This window comes from Mycteria americana, chromosome 21 (assembly GCF_035582795.1).
Source record: "Mycteria americana isolate JAX WOST 10 ecotype Jacksonville Zoo and Gardens chromosome 21, USCA_MyAme_1.0, whole genome shotgun sequence".
Taxonomy (NCBI): domain Eukaryota; kingdom Metazoa; phylum Chordata; class Aves; order Ciconiiformes; family Ciconiidae; genus Mycteria; species Mycteria americana.
The window spans coordinates 440,047-465,274 of NC_134385.1; the positions used below are offsets into that span (position 1 = coordinate 440,047).

A 25,228-nucleotide genomic window follows, 5' to 3' on the forward strand; every position below is an offset into this window, starting at 1 on the left:
GAAGACCCGGTTCAGCCAGGCAAAGAGGCCTTCTGCAGCTATAATAAAGGCTTGTTTTGCTCTATGGGGGAGTTTAATTGCAAAATACTTAGCATAGGTGAATCATAAGAAGCCTAACCATAGGAAGAGGTTAACCACAGTTATCGGAAAGATTCATCTGAGGCTACAATAAACAAGTTCTTGGTGGGAAGACTCTCCTCAGCTGCAGACAAGACCACTCCTGAAACTCAAAGGTCGAGTTGTGAGTCCAAAGCAGGAATTCTCCTCCTGACCTTAGATAGTTATTTTAGGAAGTAGCCAAGTACAAGGTCAGGTGGAAAGATAAGATGTTTATTGCTAGTGGGAATTTTTGTCAGGCTGCTGTGGCTGGAACCACCAGTTCATCTCTCATGGAGACAGTGCTTCATAGTAAGGTCCACCACAACTGTTAAGTGTAACCTGGGGATTATTAGGACTTCCATATTTTTGAACAAACTGATATATTCTCACTGTTAAGTAAATGTGGAAGCACTGCTTCCTGGATCCTGTCAGGAGCAAGAGGCTCCGGTCTCATAGAGATTTTAGGCCAGGTCCAAATTCCTTTAACTATTTCTGTTTAGTCTTCTTCAAAAGAACCTGTTTGCTAGATGTGCCTCTTGCTCAATTCCTGAAATGCAGAAGTAAAACCTCAAACTGGGTGAGAAACCTGGACAGTAAAGAAATCCACATTCGGCAAAGTTACAAATCCAGTGTTATAGTTCAACTCGATTAAACATAATTTTCTTGGCTGCCATCTACAAGTTTGATGATAGGAAATTGGATTTGACTCATTGCAATACAAAGGGGCAGTTTGGTGAACGTACATTTTCAGCCAAAATCATCAGTCAACTAACAGAGCAGAATTATGTTTTCATTGAAGTTTACGTTACCCGTTGGTTTACTTGTTTTTGCTGTCTGGCTCCGTCCATAACAAGTGCAGCCAAATTCTATTTCTTAACTGTTTGAAGTTATTCAGTCTCATGAGAGATATGCCAGACAATTCATTGGACAATATTCAAAGTGTTAGTGAGGTTAATTCTAATTGCACAGAAGGATCTATATTAACATTTCTATTTCAACACATTTTTTGTTACTTGGGTTTTAGGTCATGTGAATGTTTTTTCTACATTATTGCATTTCTGTTGTCAGAATGTCTAAATATGAAATATTAAACTTACTACGCAATCAGTGCATATGCCAAAGAACTGATATTCCTTTGGTTGTGTCAGAATATTTTTGGAAAAATTCTGAGCCCTCAGAATGACAATCTGAAAAAAAGCATTGAAACCGTTCTTTTCCCTCCAAAAGGAAAAGTCTGAAAGTGCCCCTTTCCAGTGTTCCCATCCAGCTCTAGCCAGTACTTAGACCGTGGGCCACGGTGGCCCTTGAAGACAGCTGAGATGCTCAGGATAGTCCCTGGGCGTGCTGCACACAGCATGGGTGCTGGAACCCGCACAGCAGCCCCGCTCCAGCACCGGGGGCATGCGTGTGCCAGGGACTGCGCAGCCCAAAGGCATCGGGGTTGGGCAGGAGATCCGCAGCAAGGGGGTATCCCTCTGGAATGGGCTCGGGTAGGGCCACAGGGCCAGGCGTGAGCTGCAGAGAAAAACCTGATAAATGGACCCATTATCTCTGTTGGTCTGCGCATGGGTGTGCTAGTCCATGCGCGTCTTACCACTGACTCTTGCGTGGCTTCCACCTGAGCAGTCTTGCACTCTGGGGAGAAATAGCACCTAGTAAATGAAAGAAACAGATGAAAAGGGAAATGTTGGAGGCAGAGCAGCACTGCTCTGAAAAACCTCTTTTGGACAAATCCTTCCTATCTAAGAACCACCTTCTGTTTGCAGTTTGAGGTTATTGGGAATAGAAATTGGAAAATTCTGTGAACAGGGAAGAACAATGCAGCTGAAGCCTTGCTGTTTGGGATCAGCTGAGTGGAAGTCTGAGTGAACATGATCAATTGAGTGGAAGTCTAACTAGATGTGTTCATGGAGGGGTGCCTTAATATGATTGAGGGGATGTGGGACTGAGCATGATTTATTGTGAGTAATTGAGTATTCAGTACTCGAGTAGGAACAGCAGTCACTTAACTTAGATTAAAATACAACAGCACCTGGTGCTTGCTGCAAATACATTTTTCCTGGAAAAAGAGATAGTTAGAAATAGCCTTCATTAGCCCTTTACAGTGTTTTCTAAATAACACATCTCTGTTCTTTTTGAAATATTAGTATATTAAACGTCCAAACGGTTCTTGCTGAAAACGATGCCTCTGTTAAATTACCAGTGCCCACTCATTTTCCAGGTAGAGGTACTAGGTGCCCAGGGCCATTTGGAAACCATGAGCAGATGACTAACCGGCAGGGAAGGCTGGGAAAGACCACTCGGTCCTGCCAAAGGGTCTGAGCCAGGCCCTTTTGCTGCAGTCATTTGTTGCAACTTTCCTGCTAACGCTGCATCTGATTTCCTTGTAAGTATTTCCAGTGACAAAGTTTTTAGCCTCTCCCTGTAGGAGTCTGTTTTATGCCAGTCATTTTTTATAGTATAATTTTTTTTTTTTTTTTTTTTTAAATCTAGCCTAAAGTTTTCCTTCCCTAGCTCCAGGTCAGTGCTTCTCATGCTGGTGTCTCCTGCCTTTCCTTCTCCTCATCCTGCTGCTCATTCACATTAACTGCAAGATAATTAGAGACTGATCCTGTCCCCTGAGTCTTTGTTTCTCCAGACTATGGCTTAAATCCTACCCTCCTGCAGCAAACCCCACTGAGATCCTCAGGTTTGGTCCTTTTGGGGCTGCTTTTGCTGTTGTATCTAGTTCTCAGCACAAAGTTCTTTGATATTATAATGTTGTAATGGCAGGAGACCCTGGTTAAGCAAAAACAGAACCGGCCCTCCCTCCCTCTGGGGGTTGCGGGTTATTAACAGAGCTTTGCTCAGCTGAGCAACATGGAACCATCAGGTCTCTGCCCGCATTCCTGTCTTGCAGCTTCAAAATTCTCATACTATTTAAAAAAGCAGGATCAAGACAGCTTATATGGTCCCAGCAGATCCTCATCCTGGCATGGCTGCTGAACTTCTGAAGTTAGAGGCTCACAAAATCCTGCTGCCCATCTCTGTTCCCCAAGAGGAACAGGTCTGGGAACTAGATCCTCTGTGGGGTCAGCTTGCACCCCACTACTGGCTTGGCAAAGCCAGCTCCAAGGGGCAGGCACCCCCTTGACACCCACGCCCTTCAGGGAATCCTTGCTGTGAGCCCAGACCCCTGCCTGCTTGCCAGCCAGCCTGCCAGCCTCCAGCCCTGCTCTGCCCCATGGAGACTTTTTTGTTTAGTGTTACCTGCTTTCTTTAAGTTCATTATGCAGCATTACATCAACTGTTTTATTGGAATAGAAATGAATTCTGTCATTTGCAAAATCAGTGTCTCGAGTGAAGAAGTCTTTTGGACTTGCTTGGCACAAGCTACTTTTAATAAAACCCTGTTACACAGTAGCTGTTAGACCTTATTCCCAGGTGTTTCACACTGTTTACTCCACTGTGTTGTGTGCAGCTGATACCACGTTGAATAGTTCTCAATTTCTTGCTTCTCCCTTTCCTGGTCATCCTGACAAGCAGCAAAGTTGCTTCATGTGCTCACTGCAAACCCTCCAAAACTCATGCTGGACTGTTCCCAGTGCTGGGAATCCTGCCAGAGCTTCATCCCCATCCTATGCTCTCGGTTTTGGTACGTGGACTGTTCTTTAAGCCACACTGACAAAAGGCACCAGACCTGTGACGCTTCTCAGCCCTGTAGCGGGGACAGGCAGCAGTAGCGGAGCCAGACAAAGAGTTTGGTGCTTTAGAACCAGGTCTTGTTGGTTTGGGATCTTTCCATTTGAAGGCCTCTGGCACATTAAGAGCCCTCCCCTGAGTTTTTCATCCTCTTTCAAGCTGCTGTAATAAACCTCTTTTTCAGTTGGCTCAGCTAGTAGCCTGTGGTGGGTCTCACATGCGTGCCCTGAGACCTGGACTGAGCATCACCAAACTCATCTCGTGCACACACTGCAGAGAAGCTGCTGGCCCACAGCGCGCTGCGGAGTTGAGTGGATCTGGCAGCAGCGTCTGAATGACTGAAAGCTTCGTGTCACATATGCAACCTGCCATGCACCCTGCTCTGCTGGAATTATGGCTCTGTGCAGCACCTAGCATTTGTCTCCAGTAAAGCAGGCTGTGCAGTAAGGCTCGAGACTGCATTTTACATCGCGCGCAGCACAGACTGGGTGCAGTCCAAGACTTCCACATCTGCAGCTGTAGCATAACCAAGGGAGGAAGTCCAGGAGGCTGCATCTCTCTGAACAACAGCACCACTTACAGCCTGGTCTCAGATGCCAGCCTGGGGCCGGAGCCACAGAGCAGCAGTTTGCCAGCATCAGGCTGGTATCTGCTTTTTCTGTGTGCCTCAGGATTAGTCCACCACAGCTGAGCATGTCCAGATCCTACTCAGTGGCATCTGTGGCCTGCACCAGTCTGTGCCGACGGTGGTGTCTGCTGAGTGGCTCTTCCTGCCTGGGGGTGCCTGGGGCATTCAGCTCTGTATGGTGCCTATGCCCTGGACAGAGTCTGAAGAGTGGAGCAACGGTTTGAGCTGCTGCTTAAAAACATCTCCTTGGAAAGCTTCTACCTGCTGCAACAAAGATGCCTAACCAACAGGAGAAAACATCATTGCTTGTGTCTTGGTTTGCCATGGTCTGGGACAGTGGCCTGCCAGACAGTTACCTGGGCATAATTTCTGGCATGAACTTGAGATAGGTGGAACTGAGGGTCAGCCTTCAGCCGCTTCCAGACAATCCCAGTAGCAGAAAGTATCTGAAGAATCCCACAGACTCACACCCAATTTTCAAGGCCAGCATTTCTCCCAGCATACACAACCCTGCCCAGGAGGCTAGCAGGGTTACATTATCTGGAGTTTGAATCTGGACATGAGGAGGCAGGTGCTGGAAGAAACAGGCAGGCACATGAGCAGTCAAAGGCAAGAGCAAGCGTTTCAGGTCTGCACACTCAGCACATTGCATCCCATCCAAGCAGAGCTGGGGATGTTGAAGAAGTGAGACAGGGAACAACCAGGGATGTGTGGCAGGGCTTCTGCCAGACTGAGCACCGGGAGCAAGGCAATGTCAGTACTCTGTGAGACAGGGGAAGGGAACTGTTTAAGATGAGATTCAAGGATCAAGAGGAAAATTATAGTGGAAAAACCAAATCATATTGGGCTGCAATTCCCGAGGGCTGCGATGAGAAACCCTGTGGCCCTTCAACGTGTTTGCACCATTGCTGGAGATGCACGAGTCTCAACGGACCGGCTTGAGGGAGGGTAATGGTGGCTGGAGCGGGTGTCCGCAGGAGGCACTGCTGGGGAGGTTAGGCAGGGCAGGGCGTTCAGGGCAATCCCTCACGAGGGTTGCTTTTGTGATTGTTGTTGCTCTAACTCATCTGCTTTACAGGAATGTGTAGGGCAAAGCATGAAGCTGGAGGCCTGCAGTGCCGGGCGTGCTGATACCAAAAGCTGCCTTGGCTCCCCTCCTTCGGTGTGGTTTAGCATGACCCATGGCGGCTGCAGGGAGAGGTGCCCACCCTTCCTGCGGGTCAGCGGCTGCTGGAAAATGCTTCTCACGGCCCCCATGTCCTCAGTGGGCTCGCAGCTGCCTGCCGCCGCCGGGGCTGGTGCCGGCCCAGCCGCCCAGCAGACCCCTGCTACGCACCCTGCCCGGGAGAGAAAAAAAAACCAACCAAGTGCTAAGCATCGCAGGAGCGTGCCAATGGGGACGGCAGCAGGGGATCCGGCCGACGTGGGCAGGCGTGCCAAGGGGGGAGCACCCCGCACCAGGCAGGGCGTCCCTGTGGGGTGCCCGGCCGCAGCCGGTGCCTGGAGAGCTGGCGCCGGGGTTAGCGCCCTGTGGGCCTTTGCTTGCACGGGTGTTAATGCTCCAGATGGAGTTTCAGCAAAGAGAAAGTTGATACAATTTAAATGGAGGGTTTAAGGGCTGCCCTGCACTGGGAAGGGCTCAGGCCACGACTGGGTAAACGTCAGGTGCGCGGCAGCAGAGACGGTGCCTGCGGTGGGAAGCATTGTCAACACAAATCTCTTAATAGTCTTTCAGTCTCTGCAAGGCCTTAAAATCAATCAGAGGATTAACTAAGCAAAGCTGGTTTTATGATACATGATCCAGCTTTGTGCAATCGGATCTAACTTTGCTTAGGCCCTCCTTTGTGACTGGGCCCGCTGGCGCGCTGCCTGCGGCCCAGGAGCCCCGTGGAGGAAGGGCAGCAGCCCGAGGAGGAGCGGGGGAAGCCCCCCGGGGCGGCCGGCAGGAGTGGGGTCCCACGCCGCAGGCGTGACCCGCTCGGGAGGGATGCTGGAGAGCAGCAGCGCGGCACTTCCCTCCCACTGGTGTCCCCTCTTAGTTCAGCATTTCTCCTGGCAGAAGCTCCCTGAAGGTAAGCCGCTGACCCCTTCTCACTAGCTACCAGCTTCCTGTGGCTTCTGTGACTAGCTACCAGCTTCTTCTAAGGAGCAGGTCTATGTTGCGCTTTCCCTTTTCTCCTACAATAGTGGCTCCTGGGCGTGGGTGTTCAGGGCTGAGCTGAAGCCTGGGAGCAGATACACCCTTCTCCTGCCGCGTGCGCTGGTAAGCCTCATCCTCAGAGGACCGCTTCTGAGATGTCACCAGTGGGGGAAGCGACGAGGCTCCCTTAAACACACACTCTGGCTCCTGGCAGGTCAATACTTTAATTCGTTTGATGACAGCAGGAGCAATCTGTCCAGCTGACACCAGGCAGCATCTCTGAAACCAGGTGTAGGAGCATTTGTTTAGCTTTTGCCAAAGCAGTTTGCTTTCTCTCAGGCTGAAAGTTACTCCTAGTGACAACGTGTGCATGAGAGCTCTGGCAGGTCCCTGACAGGAGTCTGAGTCCCCCTAAACACGCTGTGGCTGCACAGCAAGGGCAGATCTGGATGTTTCCACTGTACCCACTAAGCAGTCATAGTGCCGAAGTGACGTGAGGAATAATGAAATACCCCCTCCAGAACTGAGAATTCTCAGTTTTCTGGCAAAATTCTCCTCTGCCCCTTTTTTCCAGACTTGCTTCCACGGTCTGTGGCCAGGTGGGTTCGGTCCAGCGGTGCAGAGGTCGTGGTGCAACATAACACAAGGTGATACCTGGCTGCTGAATTACCCTGCTCTCCAGTATCTGCGCTGACTTGCGAGCCTCACAGCTTTAGGCCTGTCAGCCACCAGGAGTTCATCTATGCAAATTTGCTGCAAGAAAATGAGGTCTATAAATAATAGACACCTTAGGCCTGCACGTCGGTACAAGGTAATCCATTGTCTTGCTTGAAATGCATCCGGTTGTATTTCATACTTCTGTGTGAAAGTTATAAGGAAAGAAAAGTAGCCAGGACAAAATCCAACCTTTACGCACCTTCTGACCTAAAAAAAGAGTGGAGGGGAAATGTTTCTTGGCTGAGACTGAAACTGGTCTGCCAGGAAGCCAGCCCTTGGACCTCGCTCTGTGCTGAGGGGTGCTGTAAGGAACGCTCCTGCTTCTTCTGCTTCCTTTGCAGTGATTGCCTCCCTCCCCTCTGTTTTTTTCAGAAGAAATGTGAGAAAGCTTATTTACACCGTTTGCCCAGCAAAGGGCTACTTTAGATGTTAACAAAAACCAAACCGTTCCTAAGTTGTACTGCCCTTAAATCTTTCTAAACCGAACGCATTTGCATCACAGCAGTCTTGGCTCTCGGGAGGCACTTCTCTCCCGACTGCTGCTTTGGGTGGCCCGGTATTCTTGGGAACACAGGCCACAGAAATCAGGTGAAATTATTTAATTCTTTTTCTATCCTAGTTGTCAAAGCATTTATATACCTGGAAAATATTCAGAAATGTGCAGCAAGGCTGATCAAGGGTATAGAATAGCATCCGTAGCAGGCACAGCTCCATAGACTGTGATTCCTCAGCCTGGAAAGAGGTGACTGCGGGACAAAATGATAGCAGTCTCTGAAATCGTGAGTAGCATGAAGAACTCACCCAGAGGTGATTTGCTCACTGGCTCTGGTTCTTCAAACAGAAGAAGGTGGTTCTTTGCACAGTGTGTCGTTAATCTGCAGAAATCTTCGCTGCAGAATGTTGTGGATGCTGAAGGTTTACATAAATTTAAAAAAATAAACTTGACAAAGTCATGGAAGGAAAAAAAACCTAACAGCTATTGAATAACAAACCTCACTTCTGTCATGGGAAATCTCTGCAAACTGTCAGACGCTGGGAGAGTGTTCTGGAGAGGCATTGCTGCAAGCTCTGTGCTCTTCTGACAGTCTTCCCTACGCCTCTGTTGCTGGACAGGGTATCTCTGCTTTGACCTCCCATAGGCGTTTGATGTTATGTTCCTATGCCTCTCCTCCCCCATGATTTCCACCCTCATCATCTTTTTCTAAAACTCACAGGTTTAGTGTTACAATTAAGTTCAGCACTGAATATATTTTTGCTTTGAGAAGCTTCCAAACAATTCTTTGTGAAAGCGCCTTCTGGCTGCCTGTGTAGCATTCTGAAAAGGACAAGCCTTTAGATAGGCTGGCAAGTCATATAAATAGTAAATACATGGTTCTGAGAATCGAAGTTTCCCTGGGAAGCCTGAATCTCTAGTTCTGTAACGGCTTGGTTATCAAACAGATGATTTACATCTTATTAGGTATTTCCATCTGTTGATAGAAAAATGCTCTGTTGCATAATGTTCCTTTTGCTCCTGATTCAGTTCTCACCGTTGCCAGAAGTGCTCTTGGGTCCCCAGACCAGCCTGTTTAAATAATCTGCTCGGAGCCAGTGGGACTTTGGGGTGCTCAGTCTGGTGGGCGAGCAGGAAAGGCCAGCGGCAAGGGCCTTGGCAGAGCCGCCTGCCTGTGGGTCGCTGCCAGCAGGCACCCGGCTGCACGCCCTAAGGACAGCTTCTGCCTACGGCTCTGCCCGCTGCCTGCTGGTGCAGCTCCGAAGCACCTACCTCGGGGCTCGGTGCCCACTGGGCTTACTGCCACCCACTTCTGAGAACGTATTTTTCCAAGCTCGGATGCAAATCTCAGTCGCTCCTTTTTCAGCCTATGTAAGTTTGTTCACTTTTGGTCAAGCTTGTCCAAAGGACAGAATCTGTCTTTACTGGAGTGGCAGGGGAACTTTGCAGTCCAGTTGCCGGCAGAGGTTCAAACTTGCAGCCACCAGCGGAAGAGGACAGTGCCTGCAAACCTGAGTGCACTTCCATGTTGCTCTCCTTCTGGGTCCGTTCCGCTTCGCCAGCCTGTATGTGGACTGCTCTCCTTCTGGAGGATGAACTGAAAAACTAGCAGTGCCAATAGTAATGCATTTGTTTGTTGATACAAGCTCGCATCTCCAAAGAACCCTGAGAACTTTAATTACTCCAAAGTATCCCAGAATGCATTGCTTTGCAGCAGTACTGGGAATATATTATCCTTACATGTAAAACAAAGAACCTGGAAACTGTATTCAACAGGCAAGCAAAACAGGGAATATTTTAATCAGCAAAATGAGGGGAGAGTGTTGAGATGAGTGGAGAGAGGAGGGAAATACTGGGCTCAATGCCTGATTCCTAATCCCTAAACTCTCTTACTATAGTATTGTGAAAACCAGGAGGAATAAACCTAATACCACAGCTTCTTGCCATCAAGAAACTATGTATTAATACAGTACTGCTAAGGTAATTAACCAAATCAGACTTAGTCCAGTGCTGAAAAGGATTTCTTCCCCCAGGGATAAGCAGATGTCTCAATCTAATTATACAAGTTATTTAATCAGAACCAGAGGTCGGGTATCTAATGAAAATACTACCTAATGTGGGAGAGAGAGGTTGTAGCTCCGAAGCAGCGCAAGCAGAGGGGGGATACAAGCTTCCAAACCAGTGCAGTTTCTAATGCTCTTCTGCCTTATTTCTATACACGACTTTAAGTAGGATCTCAGGAGAGGAATTTGAAAAAAAATCACTTGTGAAAAGAACACAAGTTTGTTTCACTGCCTGGTATGGAAAGAAAATTCTCCTATAAATGTCATCAGTGCTTCACCCACCCACAGTGCTGACAGAGGAGCAAACAGCTGTGTTTTGTCTGAGGCAGTTGATAGCTCTAAGCATTACCGTTTTGTTAGCCTTGCTTCGCCTAGGTAAAACTGTAACAGATGCCTAAAACGTGCCAATTGTTCTGTGTGCGAGTAGCTGACAGCGGGTGAGCAGTGGTTAGCAGCTGGAAAGCACACACTCTGCAGGCTTGCAGGAAGGGTGCTCACTGTGTTCTCAGGGACGGGCAGAGCCCCTGAACCTATGATTCTTGTGATATACAGGTGTCTGAAAAGCAAGTGGAGAATCACTCCCACCGGGAAGGCTGCGTTGCTGTCACCAGGAGCCAGTGTGTGGGCTTACTGAACAGTCACAGGATGGGATACATGCATGCACAGCCCCGAGAAGACAGAGGAGCTGAATTCCTTTAATTTTATTATAATTGAAACCCAGGTACCTCTAACAGTTGTCAGTAACTTAGCTGCATGCGAGGACCTTTCCTGCATGCTTGGAGGTAGCTGCTTCCAGGTGGAGCCATGCAGTCTCCGAGGAGGGGCACGAGGCTTTGGGCAGGACCACCCCTCTCTGCGCTGGCCGTGCTCACTCCAGGCTCCTGCCCATCTCTCTCAGTTTAGCACGTTCCATAGATGAGGGTCTTCTCTCTTGATTTCTTCCCAACAGCTTTGTCTGCATCTCCACCACTGCAGCCCGGTTCCTGATGCCGGCCACGGCGTGCTGCTCCTCTTGCTGGTTTGCCAGCCCAATCCATTTCAGGGCCAGACTGGCCAGCAGTGCCATGTTGCCTAGCGATGCGTTTCTGGCTGCCCCATCTCATTAAGCTGTTCAAGCCGCATGCACCCATGGGGGAGTCAGGACGGAACGCCGGCCCTGGCTGCTTTAATTGGCCTCTTGCGTGTGTGCGCACATGCGCTGCAGACAGTGCCGAGTCTTCCCGAGCGATCACTGATGGGCAAGGAGTTAACACGTACAGCTGTGTGGCCAACTAATCATTGCCTTGGAGGCTTCGTAACAGAGGGTGTGTGGGCAGCACCCCCAAAATTAGGATTCTGCCCTTTTTTTATCTCCAGGACCCTCTTTCCCCCTCATTTCTACCAGTCAATTTCAGCAGACTTGGTCCCACTAACATAAGGATGGGCATGAGGAGGCTCCTGCTCAGCACCCCAACGGTGAGCACTTGCAGGCTCCTCTCTGACAGGCAAGAGCCCGGCTGCTCTCCCTCGCGGGGGTGCCCCTGGCACCGCGCTCAGCCAGGCTCTCAGCCTTTGTAGGACTGCGGGGTAACGTCGATGCCCAGCAATGCCTACGCACGTTTGCACCCATGAGATACCCCAGCCCCGCTGCCACCAGGGTGTGTGGGCAGGAGTCTTCCTGAGCGACAACGACAGAGCCTGTGCAGCACCAGGCTGGGGCCTCACGGCAGATGTTGCCCTCTCCCAGAGAGAAAGGGAGAAAAGAGGAACGCCACGTGCAGCACAGCCACGCGTTTTACTTTCAATTAAGTGAAAGTCTGGAAAGATCCAAAAGGCTCTGGGTTTGCTGGCCATCTGTAAGCTTCTCAGGTTGCTGTTGTTTTTATGCTGCCACCTAGAAAGTTGTCCTTCTGCCCTTCTGATGCACTAAGAGTTTAAAATAATAGCTTATGGTCCCATTGATTAAATGAGGACAGAGGGAAAATGCTGTTCAGCTGAAGATTTCCTTCAGTTATTTAAATTTACGTGTATTTTTCTTGATTAGTTTCAATGAATCGTAACCTTATATTTTGTCCAGTTTAAATAAGTTTATGTGTTTTCTCTGCTGTGTATATGTACGGTGACACGCACATCTAGAAAAAACAGGCAACCTTCACACACATTCTTCGTTCTGAAGCGTAGAGCATCTGTTTGTAACAGCTGACCTGAAGAAATATGTCATTTCTGAACATCTAGGTGTAGACAAATGGGTTGTGATATGCTGTGAGCCTGAACGAAAGAGGGGAGGAAATAAAGCGCATAGGCCACTGGAGTTTACGCAGGTATCAATTCCGTTCTTTAAGAATCTGCTCCACAGAGACATGTTTGCAAAGCGTGGTTTCTCTTTCTTCATGTGGAAATCTCCACACAAAAACTCATGTACAAAAGTGGTCTGCTTTTCTACTAGCACCTACAAATGACAAAACTACGAATTGAGCACAGATCGGGGCAGGGGGGGCGGTGCATGTTAAATTTTTTTCTGTGAGCTTATAGCTGTGCAGAAACAACTGAAGCTGAGGTGAGGCACTGCACCCATTGAAAATCCGACCCTGGATATTAAACAACCGCCCTGTGAGGTAGTGTTCATCTAGGGGATTTAAACAATTCTGAACTGCCAAACCACAGTGCCCCAAAAGAGAATTTAATAGACAATAGAAAAGGGATTGAGAGAAAAAGAAATAAAGATTAAATGTGATGTCTGTTTAACCTATTTTTCTTCACTTCCATACTTTGTTATGTATTCTGACTTCTTTAACCAACCTCTTATTGAGAACTCTTCTCTATTTTTATATCCACCTTGAATGACTGAAGCACTGTCTGCCAGAGGCTTGCAGGCTCTCCCCCGCCCCAGTCCACTGCTCTTTCCCTGGGAAGGACAGACGTGTGCATCAGCGGACAGACCTGCGTCTGAGCATTTCCGTGACGTGACCACCCCTGCGGACCACCGGAGCGTTACCTTCTCTGCAGACTACAACAAGAGTAAAGCAAGTCTCCTGCACTGCTGCTAAGAATTTTGTTGATGAGGTTCCAGGAAATGATGACCCAAATAAGTGGAACTGGGAAGAAGAGTGTTCAGAACAGTAGTAAGAGCGAAGAGGTGACACGTCATTGCACCATGACTTGAGAGAAAGACCGGATCCTGAGGACCTGTTGACTGCAGTGGGAGTTTGTTGGCCCACAGTGCAGCTGAACAAAATGCAAGAAATACAAGCTGTGACAGAGATCAGAGCTCAGATGAGACAGTCCTGTAACCAGTCAGAGAAGTGCTGGGCCCTCGCCAATGAGCTACTTGCAACACACAAGGAACAAAGAGAAATTTGACTTTGAACTATGCTGTCCTATATCCAGAAGACCAGTTGCATTTTCATATGCTGTATAAATAATACACTTCTTTTATCACCTTGCACCTATTCCACACCAAATACCTAAGCAATCTGCCTGTGAATAAAAAAATCAGCTGGTTATACATTGTAGAGTATGTGGCATTATGGCATCAGACCCCATGCAAAGGCATGTCTCTAGTGTTGCACCAGATGATGGCATTTTACTTGTTCTTGTACCAAAGCAGGATCCACTCCTGCCTTGTCAACTGTGCCTTGTCAACAACCTGTATCCAGTCCTCTGACTCCTTTGAAACACAAATAGTTTGTGAAAAGGAGATTGAGGAACAGTTCTTTTCTAAGATTTGCCCACTTAATACCAGCCTTGTGGAGCTGTGACTTAGTCCATGCTTGTGAAGATTTCTCTTCTAGAAGCAAAATTGTAAGTGTTGGGAATGATCTGAAGTCTGTCATTTCAGATGTGATGATCACTCTTTGAAAATCCAATTAATTAAAGTCCGTTTAGCTTGAAGAAAAGGCTCAGGGTTTTTCTTTACAGGGAGCAGCAGAATGAATGTCTAAGATAAGATAGGGGAGCCAGGTTTTGACGGTGACTACAATGTATGGCCACTGGGAGGATGGCCGCTCGGTCTGTTGTCACTGGGACCAGCAAAAATCATTCTCTGCAGACAGTGCATCTCCCTAAGGCAGGTGCTGCTGGGGAAGAGGGACTGCATTCAGAGGGACAGCCCTCCTGGCAGTGGCACTGAGTGCGGCCATGCCCCGGGCTGAGAGCAGACATGGAATTAATGCCTCCTCCCATCCAAGTCTGTGGAGAGCTTTTTACTGGCGTCAGTGGCAACAGGATCAGAGTAGAGTCTTAAGGCTCTTCCCCTCGAGCTTAGAACAGTTTAATGGAATAAAGCCTAAGTTGTAATTAATTGGCTTCTGCTTCTCCTGCAGGAAAGAGTTAATGAAGGCAAAGCTTGTCTGGCCAAGGGGCTGGTATGGCTCCGGTAGAGCTATGACTCACAGACTGAACATCCTGCCAAAGCACGGGAGCAGGCTGCTCATCCTCGGCTCCTCCTATCCCAACAGTAACAGTGCAAATTGGTCCAGCATCGTGGCTGGAAATGTTTGTCCCTTACAGCACCTGCTCTTCCCACGCAGTTCAATACTATTTGTTTGCACAAGAAATCATTGTCTGCCAGATAAGACCTTGCACACCTAGCTGTGTTATGTTGTTTCTATGGTGTGGACCCCCCAGTAATCTCGTAAGGGCTCTCTACAAGACTGAAGGAAGTAGAGGTTAATAGAATAATTTAAATGAGTACAGAAATGGCCAAAGGGAGGACAGAAACAGATAGACTGCTGGGAAGCAACACACAAGGAGAAGTTACTGGGTGAGTTGGTCAAAGACGAGTCTTGGAACTGACCAATTTTGATATTTTCATCATTGAGCTTGGCTCAAAAAGAGGAGTGGAGAAATGAAATTTGTTGGTGGCATCATCCTTACAAAACAGCCCACGCTTAGTGACGCACTGTCCCAGGTGTGATCCTCTACCCCACTTGCTCACCACTTCCCTCTCTCTGGAGAGAATGAGACCAGCGAAGAGCCACCAGCAGCGTCACCTCTCTCTGCAGTTGAGCTTCAGCCTGTGCTGCCAGGGCCCTGTTGCTGATGCGAGAAGAGCACAGCGAGCAGGGGGCTCGCTGTGCCGGGGTACAGGCAGGGAGAAGCAGAGGTGGGTAGTCTGAAGGCTGGTGCCCGATTGCTGTTCTCCAGAAGCACGTGATCACTTGAGAAGTGAATTTCATTGAAAATGGATGTTTTCCTTCCTTCTGAACTCTTGTCCTCTGCCTCAGTTATCACAACAGGGCTGATGGCGAGTCACAAAAAGTGCAAAAATGATGATAGAGTGACAGTGCAGGCAGAAGACACGGAGGACTCTTGGTCTTGACGATGAGCTGAATTACACCACTTTGAATGCAGACTAGCAAAGCATAAATATATGGATTAGCACCAGTATAACAGATCAAAACCTGAGGTGGAGAGTTTAAACAAGGCATAATTTGTAGTAACAACAAAATTACAGGGATTCATCCCTTCATCTCCCAACCCTCGCACCTCAACCTTGCCACAAAGAAAGTTTCTGCCTCCCCATTCTTCTACATCTGTACATTTTTCAAAACATCCCATTTTGGGTAGCCAACCTGGGAAGCGTGGCTTGTCAATGTAGAAAGACCAGCTCTGGAACTGTGCATCATTAGAGTAATCGATGTGGAGTATGGAGAATAAAGGAACACACATGTCCTACACCAAATCTGTTTGGAAAATGAAAAAATTCTCCGTGCAATTCTCCTTTCTCAGCACTTGGACTTTGCAGGTTGCTATGCTGACTGTAATCACTACTGGCTGACTTTGAGGGACAAGCATGAGAGCTCCTGAGTTTGACCAGCTCCAGGTGTGGTGATTCCTGAGATCCCGTTACTCATTGCACTTCGGTAAAATAACGGCTGCTTCTCCTCCATGTTCGAGTTGATATTAGATTGACAAGATCAAGTGACGGCACAACCGTAGACACCTTCATCTGCTGTATGCATAATCTTTCTTGCTGAACCCCCGCCAAACTCATCCCCAGGTCTTATCTTTCCTAAACTGAGTATTTATTCATGTGGTTGTTTTATGTAAACTGCAAAGAGCCTCATTAAATGGAAACCTTAACTCAAAAGCTTCATTATTAAGGTGGAACAGAGCTCGGAATGCACAGAGCGAAATTACCAGTCTTTTGTGTTATTTTGGGAAGAAATGCTTAGTGCCTCAGGCACCTGACGCAGTCCAGTGCTGAGCCCTTCTGTTGCCCCTAACATCACTCAGGGAACAAGTCTGGCTTTAAGGTGAAGAGTTTTACTGGCCGTTGCACAGGAGAGAGTTCCCTAGGGCTGAGGAGAGCGGACCTCCGGGGAGAGGCGGACAGGGACGCCTGGCAGCACTGAGGCGGCTGCCTCCGCCCCTGCTGAAAGAGAAGCTGAGGGGACACTGGACCCTGCCCTACCCCAGCAAACCAGAAAAATCCCATTTGGCTTCTGGAGAAGGACTGGGCCAGGTGGGAAGATGGCTTGGGTGTGCAGCTGCGCGCCGGCTATTGCTCCCGTTGCTGCTCAGCGCTTGGTGCCTGCAGCACCTTCAGAGCTGGCTGACCACCCAGGAGCTTCCGGAGAGGATGAGTTTTTTGCAGACAAAACCCCACATCACGTGAATGCTGGCACAAGTAAACACCAACATTCCTGTGCTTCCATGTTCTCATTTATATTATAAATGCTAATGAAAGAGTTTGAAACGAAAGACACTCACACGTGGTTAAGAACATACAGGCAGTGAAGGCATTTCTCTGGAGCTGGAAATTCATTCTGCAGTATTTTCCCTTTCATAGTTTGACTGAATCCAACATATACTTTACCCAGCCATCAGAATTGCGAACCTGGTGCATCACCAGCCAAGAGTCGTAGCATTTTGTTCCTAAACAATGGACGGGTGCTAAACAGGGTAAAATTAAAGAAGGTAACAGATCAGTATCCAAAATTTGCATTTCTTCTGGAGAATCAGCTTTTCAGGGACAGCTTGTTTTCCACAGAAAAGAACAGCTTTTTTTAATTCAAACCCTTCAGCAACATTAACATGCTTGGTGCAGTTCTATACCCTGTCATACTTCTTATCTCAAGGACAGCACCTCTGACAGCAAAATGCCGCATCCATCACATGGGAATATTAGCAAGTGTCCAGTCGTCTTGAGTATGAATAAAACGCGTGACCCACTGGCTTTGTGCCAAGTCAGATGTTTCTAAAGCGGCTACGTACGTCCCAAAACATTAGGACAGGCTATTTGTTTCGATATGGTAGTGGGCATAGATGATTAACCAATATTTGTGAAAAAAGGCTAGGAAAGCTGAGAGGCACTTGGTGCATCGGAACACTGCAGTATCATGCATGTGCTCAAAATCACGCTGAGCCACTTGTAGAGTTGTGCATGTGCGTGCGTTTGTGTTTGTGCACATGCACAAACACTGTTGGAGGTGGCGGGGGGGTGAGGAGAGCTAGTATGTCATCCTACATCCTTCTGTGTGTATTTATCTTAAAGATTCTGGTGCGTGTCTGTGGATGTGTGCATGCGTACATTTTACTTCCCTTTGTTTTGTTTGGTACTTTTAATCCCCTAGGGCATATCTCTGAGCTGAAGAACTTCAGAGCTGATACAGCTTTTTAAAGTGGGGATTATGTAAATGCATATTATGGGGCTTTCATAAATAGGGATTATTTGTCGAATACATTTGAGTGCTTCCTTTGGAGCCATTAAGGTCTGTTGTGTAAATAGGAATTTAGTGACTGCCTAATCTAAATTTCATTGATTCAATAAAAGATCACAACAGCATTTTTTGCATTAATTTTGGCCTTATGAGACCATATTTCTGGACAATTTTCAAATAATTACAGGACCATATACAACTAAAGCTAATCATAGTGAGCATACCTCAGACATCTGTGTTAACTGTTCTCCACGATTCACTCTCTATTTCTCTTCCTCTCTAGTTTTATCATTAAAATCACTGTTGTCCCAGCCCCTGGCTTGTCAATTGTCACTCAGTAAATTAAGAATTCTGCAAGTTGAGATGAGCAAAGCAAAAAGAATATTTTGCCAAAAGATACAGCCATCCAAAAAGTTGTAAAAATGTATTATCTGTGCTCTAGTCCTAGATGAAGGACATTTAGACAAAATGCTAAAAATTTTGGCAAATTCTGCCTGTGCTCGGAGTTTCACACTTCCAGACAGAGTTTACTCTGGGAAGACTTGACTTCTGGACTCCTTCCAGCTGACAGATAATGCTGGTATCTTTCCTTGCTGCAGAAATGGTGCTAACCCACTGATCCAATATTCGATCAAGTTGTTTCAACTGGTGTCTGAGACGAGGCCCGGACTCTAACAGCAGCTGGCTTCACTCAGTGCTGAGCTGCAGGAGACACGGATCCAAGGCGCAGTTCCACCAGGACCAGAGGAGCTGCAGTGCACCGTGGCCGTTCCCCCCCGTGACTCCTGGGTGTTAATGCAGCTTCCGGTGCAAACGCTGCAGAGGAAATAGCAGCTTCCCTTCCCAAGAGTGCCCACAGTGTGCTTGGACCTGGGGAACTCCTGAAGAAGTGACCCTCATCCTGTTCAAAGAGAGACTGCAACCGAAAAGGACTCTCTCTCTTGGCTGAAGTTTGTCGGGGCAACCACGAGCACGTTTTCCCAAATGGGTGGCTTCCAGGGCGTGCAGTTGCAGGGTGAGAGCCTCTCCCATAACTCTGTTGTTTGGCACTTGCCATATCTCCTGGACCCAAAGCTCACAGAATCCAGCTCATCTTCTTTTCTCAAATTGATTTTTGTCTTCTTTGCAGGGGTCTTGTTGACCTGGAAGTAGAAGCAGCAATGTCTTTGCTGTTTTGCCTTAGAAGAGAAAGCAGTCCTAACCCCAGGCCAGTTTAAAGCTCCTGAAACACATTTGAATTCACTGGGTCAGACAGGATTTGTCCAGTAAGTGAGGACATGACATTGCGTGCTCACTTCACAGGGTGTTAGTAGATATGTCATGCTGCAGTGTAACTCCAGAACAGCCTTCCAGTCTGTACCAGTGCGGAAGAGAAAGCTGGTGCTGTTCAACCCCAATAAAACTGGAGGCTGGAGGGACTCCTCCGCTCCGAGCCCCTCCTGCTCCAGCGCATGGATTCTCCTACTACACCTGATGGCACTGCAATGTCAAGCATTGCAGATGCTTTTGGCATTACACATTGGAGCTGAACCTAAACTGGGAGGGGAGTGGAGGGGGAACTGGCATGCCTGTACGTCCAGCAGAAAACCAATGGGGAGGATTCCTCCAGCTCCTTCGAGACAGGCTTCCAGCCATGATGTCCTGACACGACACGGCCCCTTGTCGCAGATCATCCCCAAGCAACGGCAAGCCTCAGCATCTCTGTTACCTGGCCCTGGTCAGGGGAGCACAGCATGTGCTGCACAGCTACCAGCCCCCTTGCCGCGCGCAGCGGTTCAGGCTCCGCTTTCCTACGTGCCGAGCTTGCCTCGTTATTTCAGTCCTCCCACCAGCCTCAGATCCAGCTGCATTAGGCAGGTTTTGATGCTGTCACAGTCACACAGAGAATGAATCATATCGAACATTGCCCATGGGGTTGTTTAGTCCTTGAAGACAGAATGGGCTGCATGCCAATATTCCTGGTAAGGCATAATGAAGGAACTAGCTTTTGCTAGGAAACCTGGATGCCCTCCTACAGGGAATTGCTGGGTGATACGGCTCTGGAAAAGCTATGTAAAAATAATAATACATATAATAAAAATAATTTAAGAAAAGCAAAGACACTTTCAACATACTGAAATATTGACAGGGTCTTTCAAACAGCGCACGTCCTCCATAGCACACCTCAGTGGAGACAGAGACACCAGGAACACAAATATGCACGTCCAACTCTTCAAGTTAGTGCTTATATGGACATATCTTAACGCTTCCTGTCCGCTTTACTTAGGGTCGGCACTCTCCTTTGCTTTTACCTGCTTCACATTGCTTTACAAAAGAGGTACTTTGCCACCTGGCTCTCACTTCTGGAGTTGGAGTTGCTGAGGAAGGTGTTAAATGGGAATTTCTCACCTTCCTCTGTTCTTTGCTGTTTCCAGTCTTTACATTCAACTTTTATTAAGCAAAAACAAGCCCAGAGCACAATCTGTGCACGATGCCTTGGTTTGAAAAGATCATTCAATCAAGCATAAACCAATACTGCTGTGTAAACCGTCTGTGATGGGGTCTGTGAACGGTCTGTGACCATTTACTCTGTAAACGGTCTAAGTTATCACACATAACGCGTTTTCTCCTTTGGTGACTTCTGAAATACATAAACAGATAAAAGTTTGAAATGCAAGCCAGTCCTCAGCCTCTGGAAATGATTAATTTCTATTAATGATTTACTGATTTACACACAGCTTAGTTTGCATAAAGTTAGAGCTGGGCACATTTATTCATTGTGATTCCCTTAAAAATGGATATAAATATCAAAAGCAATTGGCTACCAAAAATTTGAATATTATGGCACTGTATCATGGAGAGTTGACATGAATATGAGTCTAGGTCAGAAAAAAATACACAGAAAATGCTTAACCAAGTATGATATTTTACAGCATGTCACTGAATCATCTGAAAGGGTTATATTCATTACAAACGTATGCAGTGTTTGCAAAGGATTCCTCAGGAAAAAAAAAGGAGACCATTATTCTCCTAATGAAATATGCTCCATGATCTATGAAACCCATTCCTCCTGCAAAGTCCAGCTTCTTTCTAGGGCTGTATACCTGAAAAGAGATACAGGGTTCAGTGAAAGGAATCAGTTACACATCATTCCACAGCCAAAAATGCACATGTTCGATCCCAAACTTGTCAGTTTTGGCAAGGACAGTGCAAAACTGAGCCTGCCAGCAGCAAGGTATGTCACTCTTGTAGCTGTTCATTCCGTGATTCAGCGAAACAAGGGCTAGCAGCTCCCCTGACGTGATGACTGAGCCCTTGCAATGGGCAGGCACTGATCCTGCTGCTGATGGTTTGGCCCTCAGCTGCTAAAGAGCAGGAGCAGGTCCTGCTGGGTTGGGTTGCTGTCACCCCGCCCGCTGCAAGCCTGGAGGAGGAGACGGACCTTTCCAGCCTGGTGTGATCCCACCCAACCCGCAGCTCCGGGGGCTGGGTGAACCAGGAGAGGGGTCCAGTGTGCACCAAATCGGAGTGATCACAGGGCGGGCACCTGGGTGGGTGTGGGCAGCACCTTCGCCCTGCCACCCCGCGGCACCAGGGGCTCGATTCACCGCAGCCTGCAGGGCCGTCATCACACCGGCACAAGGTGGGCAGTGCAAGCAGGGGTTCGCACCAGGCAGCGCACTGTGCGGCAAACTCGCTGGCGTGGGGTGTTGCAGCAGCAGCCCTGCTCGGTCCCCCCAGGCCCAGAAGCCAACATTGGCTCTTCTGTCTGCTGGCTCCATAGTTCCAGCGCGCAGGACTGGAGTCACCCGAGTCCAAATCAGGGCTTTGGTGCTCTGGAACGGCAAGGAGCCTTCAACGCAGAGGGAAGGGATGTGGCACACCTTCTCAGGAAAAGCCTTTCAGGAGGCAACAGTTAATGTCCTTGTCAGCAGAGAGCCACCCTGCCCAGGCGTCTCCTCTCTACTGGGAGAGAGCAGGGCATCTGCGTGCAGCCATTGACATGTTACACTCGTACACGTATTGATCCGACGGTTCATTGTTCACCCAAGCCCTTGGCAAAGGTCACTGTCTCTGCTCCCATTTTACAAATGGGAGCACAGAGGCGAAGATTAATTTTCAGAAGTGATTAATGTTCCTGGTGCCCATCCTGATTCGCTTTGGGCCTCAAGCCCCAAATGAAGTCTGGAGCTGGGTGAATTAAGGTGTCCCTTGCCCCTCTCCCAGCACGGGCAGACACGTCCGTTGCTTGTTGTCATTGTCTTTTCCCACAAGCTCCTCCACCCTTTATCCTGTGCCAACCCTCAAACCGGCTCAGAGACTTGCCTCTGAGGCTGCTTCCAAGACCCACATTTCCCATGACGCCCAAACGATCTCAGATCCTCGTTTCTTGGCCCTCGGTGGCTTATCCTACAGGGTGTTTAGGAAGGAGCTCCCACCTTCCCAGGGTCCAGGAGCCGAGTTTTTCTGAAAAGGTAAATCGGGGCTTTTAATGTCCGAGAAGCTCTTGATTACTACAGGGTTCATGGAGAAGGACCAGTGGCTGCCCCTGCGCAGCAGCTGCAGGAGGCCGCGTTCCCCACCTGCTTTGCAGCAGCCCGACACCGCGGGGCAGCGGGGGCGGAGACGCCCCCCGAGACCTGCCCGGCGCCCCGCAGGCCCGCGAGGCACAGAGGCCGTGGAGCAGAGCCCTGCGCCGTCGGGCAGGCTCCGCAGCGTGCCGGGCCGGATCGCGCCGGGCCGGCCGGGCCGTGCCAGGCCGCGCCGCTGGCGCCGCTGCTGCCGCACCAGGCCGGGCCGGGCCGCGCCGGGCCGGGCCGGGCCGCGGGCGAGGCGTGGTGCCGAGCCGTGCTGCGCGGCCGCGCTGGCGCGGCGTGGCACCGCGTGGCTCTGCCGTCGGCGCTGCGCGGCAGCGGGCCGGGCCGGGCCGGGCCGTGGGGGCCGTGGGGGCCGTGGGGGCCGCCCGCCGCGCCCAGGCACGTGCCCCCGCGCCCGCCGGCGCCCCGGCCCCGCGCCTCCGCGCTCGCCGCCGGCCCACGTGGCCGCCCGCAGCTCGGCATGAATGAACCGCCCTCCTCCAATCGGCGGCCGGCCCGCCGGCGGGCGCAGGCGGGCTCCCCCGCCGAGCGGCCTCCGCCGGCCAATCCCGCGGCAGCAGGCGGCCGCCGCCGGCCAATGGCGACGGGGAGCGCGGGGCGGCGCCCCGCGCCGGCGGCGCCCTATGGCGGAGCGGCGCGGGCCGCCGCCGCCGGCGGGCGGGCCAATGGGGCGCGGGGGCGGGGCCGGCGCGCGGCGGCCCGGCGCCCCGGCGCGCGGCTCTAAAGCGCGGCGCGGGGCGGCGCGGCGCAGACGGCCATGGCCGCCACGGCGCAGTACCTGCCGCGCAGCGCCGCGCTGATGCACCCCGACGGGGACCGGCTGCACCAGGGCACCACGTACCGCGAGGTGCAGAAGATGATGCACCACGAGTACCTGCAGGGGCTGGCCCCCGCCGCCGGGCACGCCGTCGGGCTGGCGCACCACCAGTGGCTGCCCAGCGCCGGCACGGACTGGGGCAGCGGCGGGGGCGGCGGGGGCGCGCACCTCCCGCCCGCCGAGCACGCCAAGGGCGGCCCGCCGGGGCCCCGCGAGGAGCTGTCCGCCGCCGCCTTCCACCACCGCCCGCACCTGGTGCACCAGCCGGCGGCGGCGGCGGCGGGCGGCGCGGCGGGCGGCTGGGCGCAGGGCGGCGCGCACCACCTGCCGCCCATGTCGCCGCCGTCGGGGCAGCCGCTGCTCTACGCGCAGCCCTACGCCGGCCTCAACGGGATGCTGGGCCCGCCGGCGCCCGCGCTGCACCACGGGCTGCGCGACCCGCTGGGCGCCGAGGAGGCGGGCGCCCACGAGCTGGCGGCCTCGCCGCCGCCGCTGGGGCCGCCCGAGCCGTCGGACGAGGACGCGCCCAGCTCCGACGACCTGGAGCAGTTCGCCAAGCAGTTCAAGCAGCGGCGGATCAAGCTGGGCTTCACGCAGGCCGACGTGGGGCTGGCGCTGGGCACCCTCTACGGGAACGTCTTCTCGCAGACCACCATCTGCCGGTTCGAGGCGCTGCAGCTGAGCTTCAAGAACATGTGCAAGCTGAAGCCGCTGCTCAACAAGTGGCTGGAGGAGACGGACTCCAGCACGGGCAGCCCCACCAACCTGGACAAGATCGCGGCGCAGGGCCGGAAGCGCAAGAAGCGCACCTCCATCGAGGTGGGCGTCAAGGGCGCCCTGGAGAACCACTTCCTCAAGTGCCCCAAGCCCTCGGCGCACGAGATCACCTCCCTGGCGGACTCCCTGCAGCTGGAGAAGGAGGTGGTGCGGGTCTGGTTCTGCAACCGGCGGCAGAAGGAGAAGCGCATGACGCCGGCCGGGGTCCCGCACCCCCCCATGGAGGACGTTTACGCACAGGCGGACACGTCGCCGCTGCACCACGCGCTGCCCGGCGCCGTGCAGTGACTGCCCGGCCCCGCCGCCGCGGCCCCGACGGCGGCGGAGCGGGCGCGGGCGGCGGGCGACGCGCTTTAATTTATTCCTCAGACTGGCCCGGCCGCGCCCGCTCCGCTCCGCTCCGCGCTGTATTTATTCGCCCGCCGCGGGCGCCCTGCGCGCCGGAGCCGCCGCGGCCGCAGCAGCAGTAGCCAAAGGTTTGCCGTCTCTAATTTATTCCCCTCCTCGCGTGGCCGCCGGGGCGGCGGTGCCCCCGCTCCGCTCCTCCGCTCCGCCCGGGCTCGCCGGAGGACGCTTCGGTACCGTTTCCCGGCCCGTTTCTATTTATTTCCGAAGCGTGCGCGGAGCTCTTCCCCCTCCCGTCGGTGGGTTCGGTCCGGCCCGGTCCATCCCCTTGGGTTCCGGTTTTTGTTTGTATCTTTCTTGCAAAACCAATGTAGACTGCGAGGGTACGTTTCTATTTATGTTATAGTAAATATTTTATTACTTACATAAACCATTTACCCAGGAACCGGTCTCGTGTCGTCTTTGCGGGCTGCGGCGCCCAGCCGGCAGCGGGCCGGGCCGGCGGAGCCCGGCGGCCGGGGCCGGGAGCGGGGACGGCGCGGCGCTTCCCCCGCCGCCCGGCCCGCCGGGGCTCGCTTCGCTCCCGGGGCCCCGCCGAGTTCCCCCTGCAGCGACCGCCGGCGGCTGACGAGACCCACCCCCACCCCGTCCCCCTCGGAGCTCTCCGTCCCCGGGAGCCCTGCGGGTGGGGCTCGGCGGCGTTTGCCCTTCCCGGTAACCGCGCTTCGGGCAGACTTCGTCGCTGCGCTTACGCGCGGGCGTTCGCTCCGCACACGCGTGCAGAGCCGGAGCCCGAGCCTCGGCCGCGGCGAGCGCTGGGGAAGCGTCGCAGCGTTGTGTTGGCGGCACCGCGGCGTTTGGCCGATCCGAACGTAACTTTCTGCAGCCTACAGCGTGAGCAGAAACATCCGAAACATAACTTCCTTCCCGCTTATCGCAGAAGTAATAAAGGCACGCTAGTACGGCTCAGAAGATTCTTTCCTTCCACTCAAACCGCACTCTCGGGTTTTCTGGTGTCACCGGTTTTCCCTTTCGTGGTTTCATGCCCTAATGTTTTGTGGTTAAGCCAAGAAAGGCTGAAAACTTAGTTACTGCATTCTCTATTTCTAGAAGAATCGGCTTGCACCTCTACTTTAAACCTCTTCTCTTCCAGCAAACGTCGAGAGGAGTCGCGCGTGAGGATTGTGTTTGCCTTCGCAGGTCCTTTCATTCCTGCGGTATTTTGTGCGTTGGGAGAACTTTTGAAAC

At 51.3% G+C, this 25,228-nt stretch overlaps 1 protein-coding gene across 1 annotated transcript; it reads left to right on the top strand.

Moving 5' to 3' along the window:
* Window positions 1-22,798: 22,798 nt before the first annotated feature.
* POU3F1 (POU class 3 homeobox 1) lies at window positions 22,799-24,302 on the top strand. Its single transcript, XM_075522379.1, has one exon. The coding sequence runs from the start codon at window positions 22,799-22,801 to the stop codon at window positions 23,921-23,923; it is 1,125 nt and encodes a 374-aa protein (XP_075378494.1). The 3' UTR covers window positions 23,924-24,302.
* Window positions 24,303-25,228: the final 926 nt, after the last annotated feature.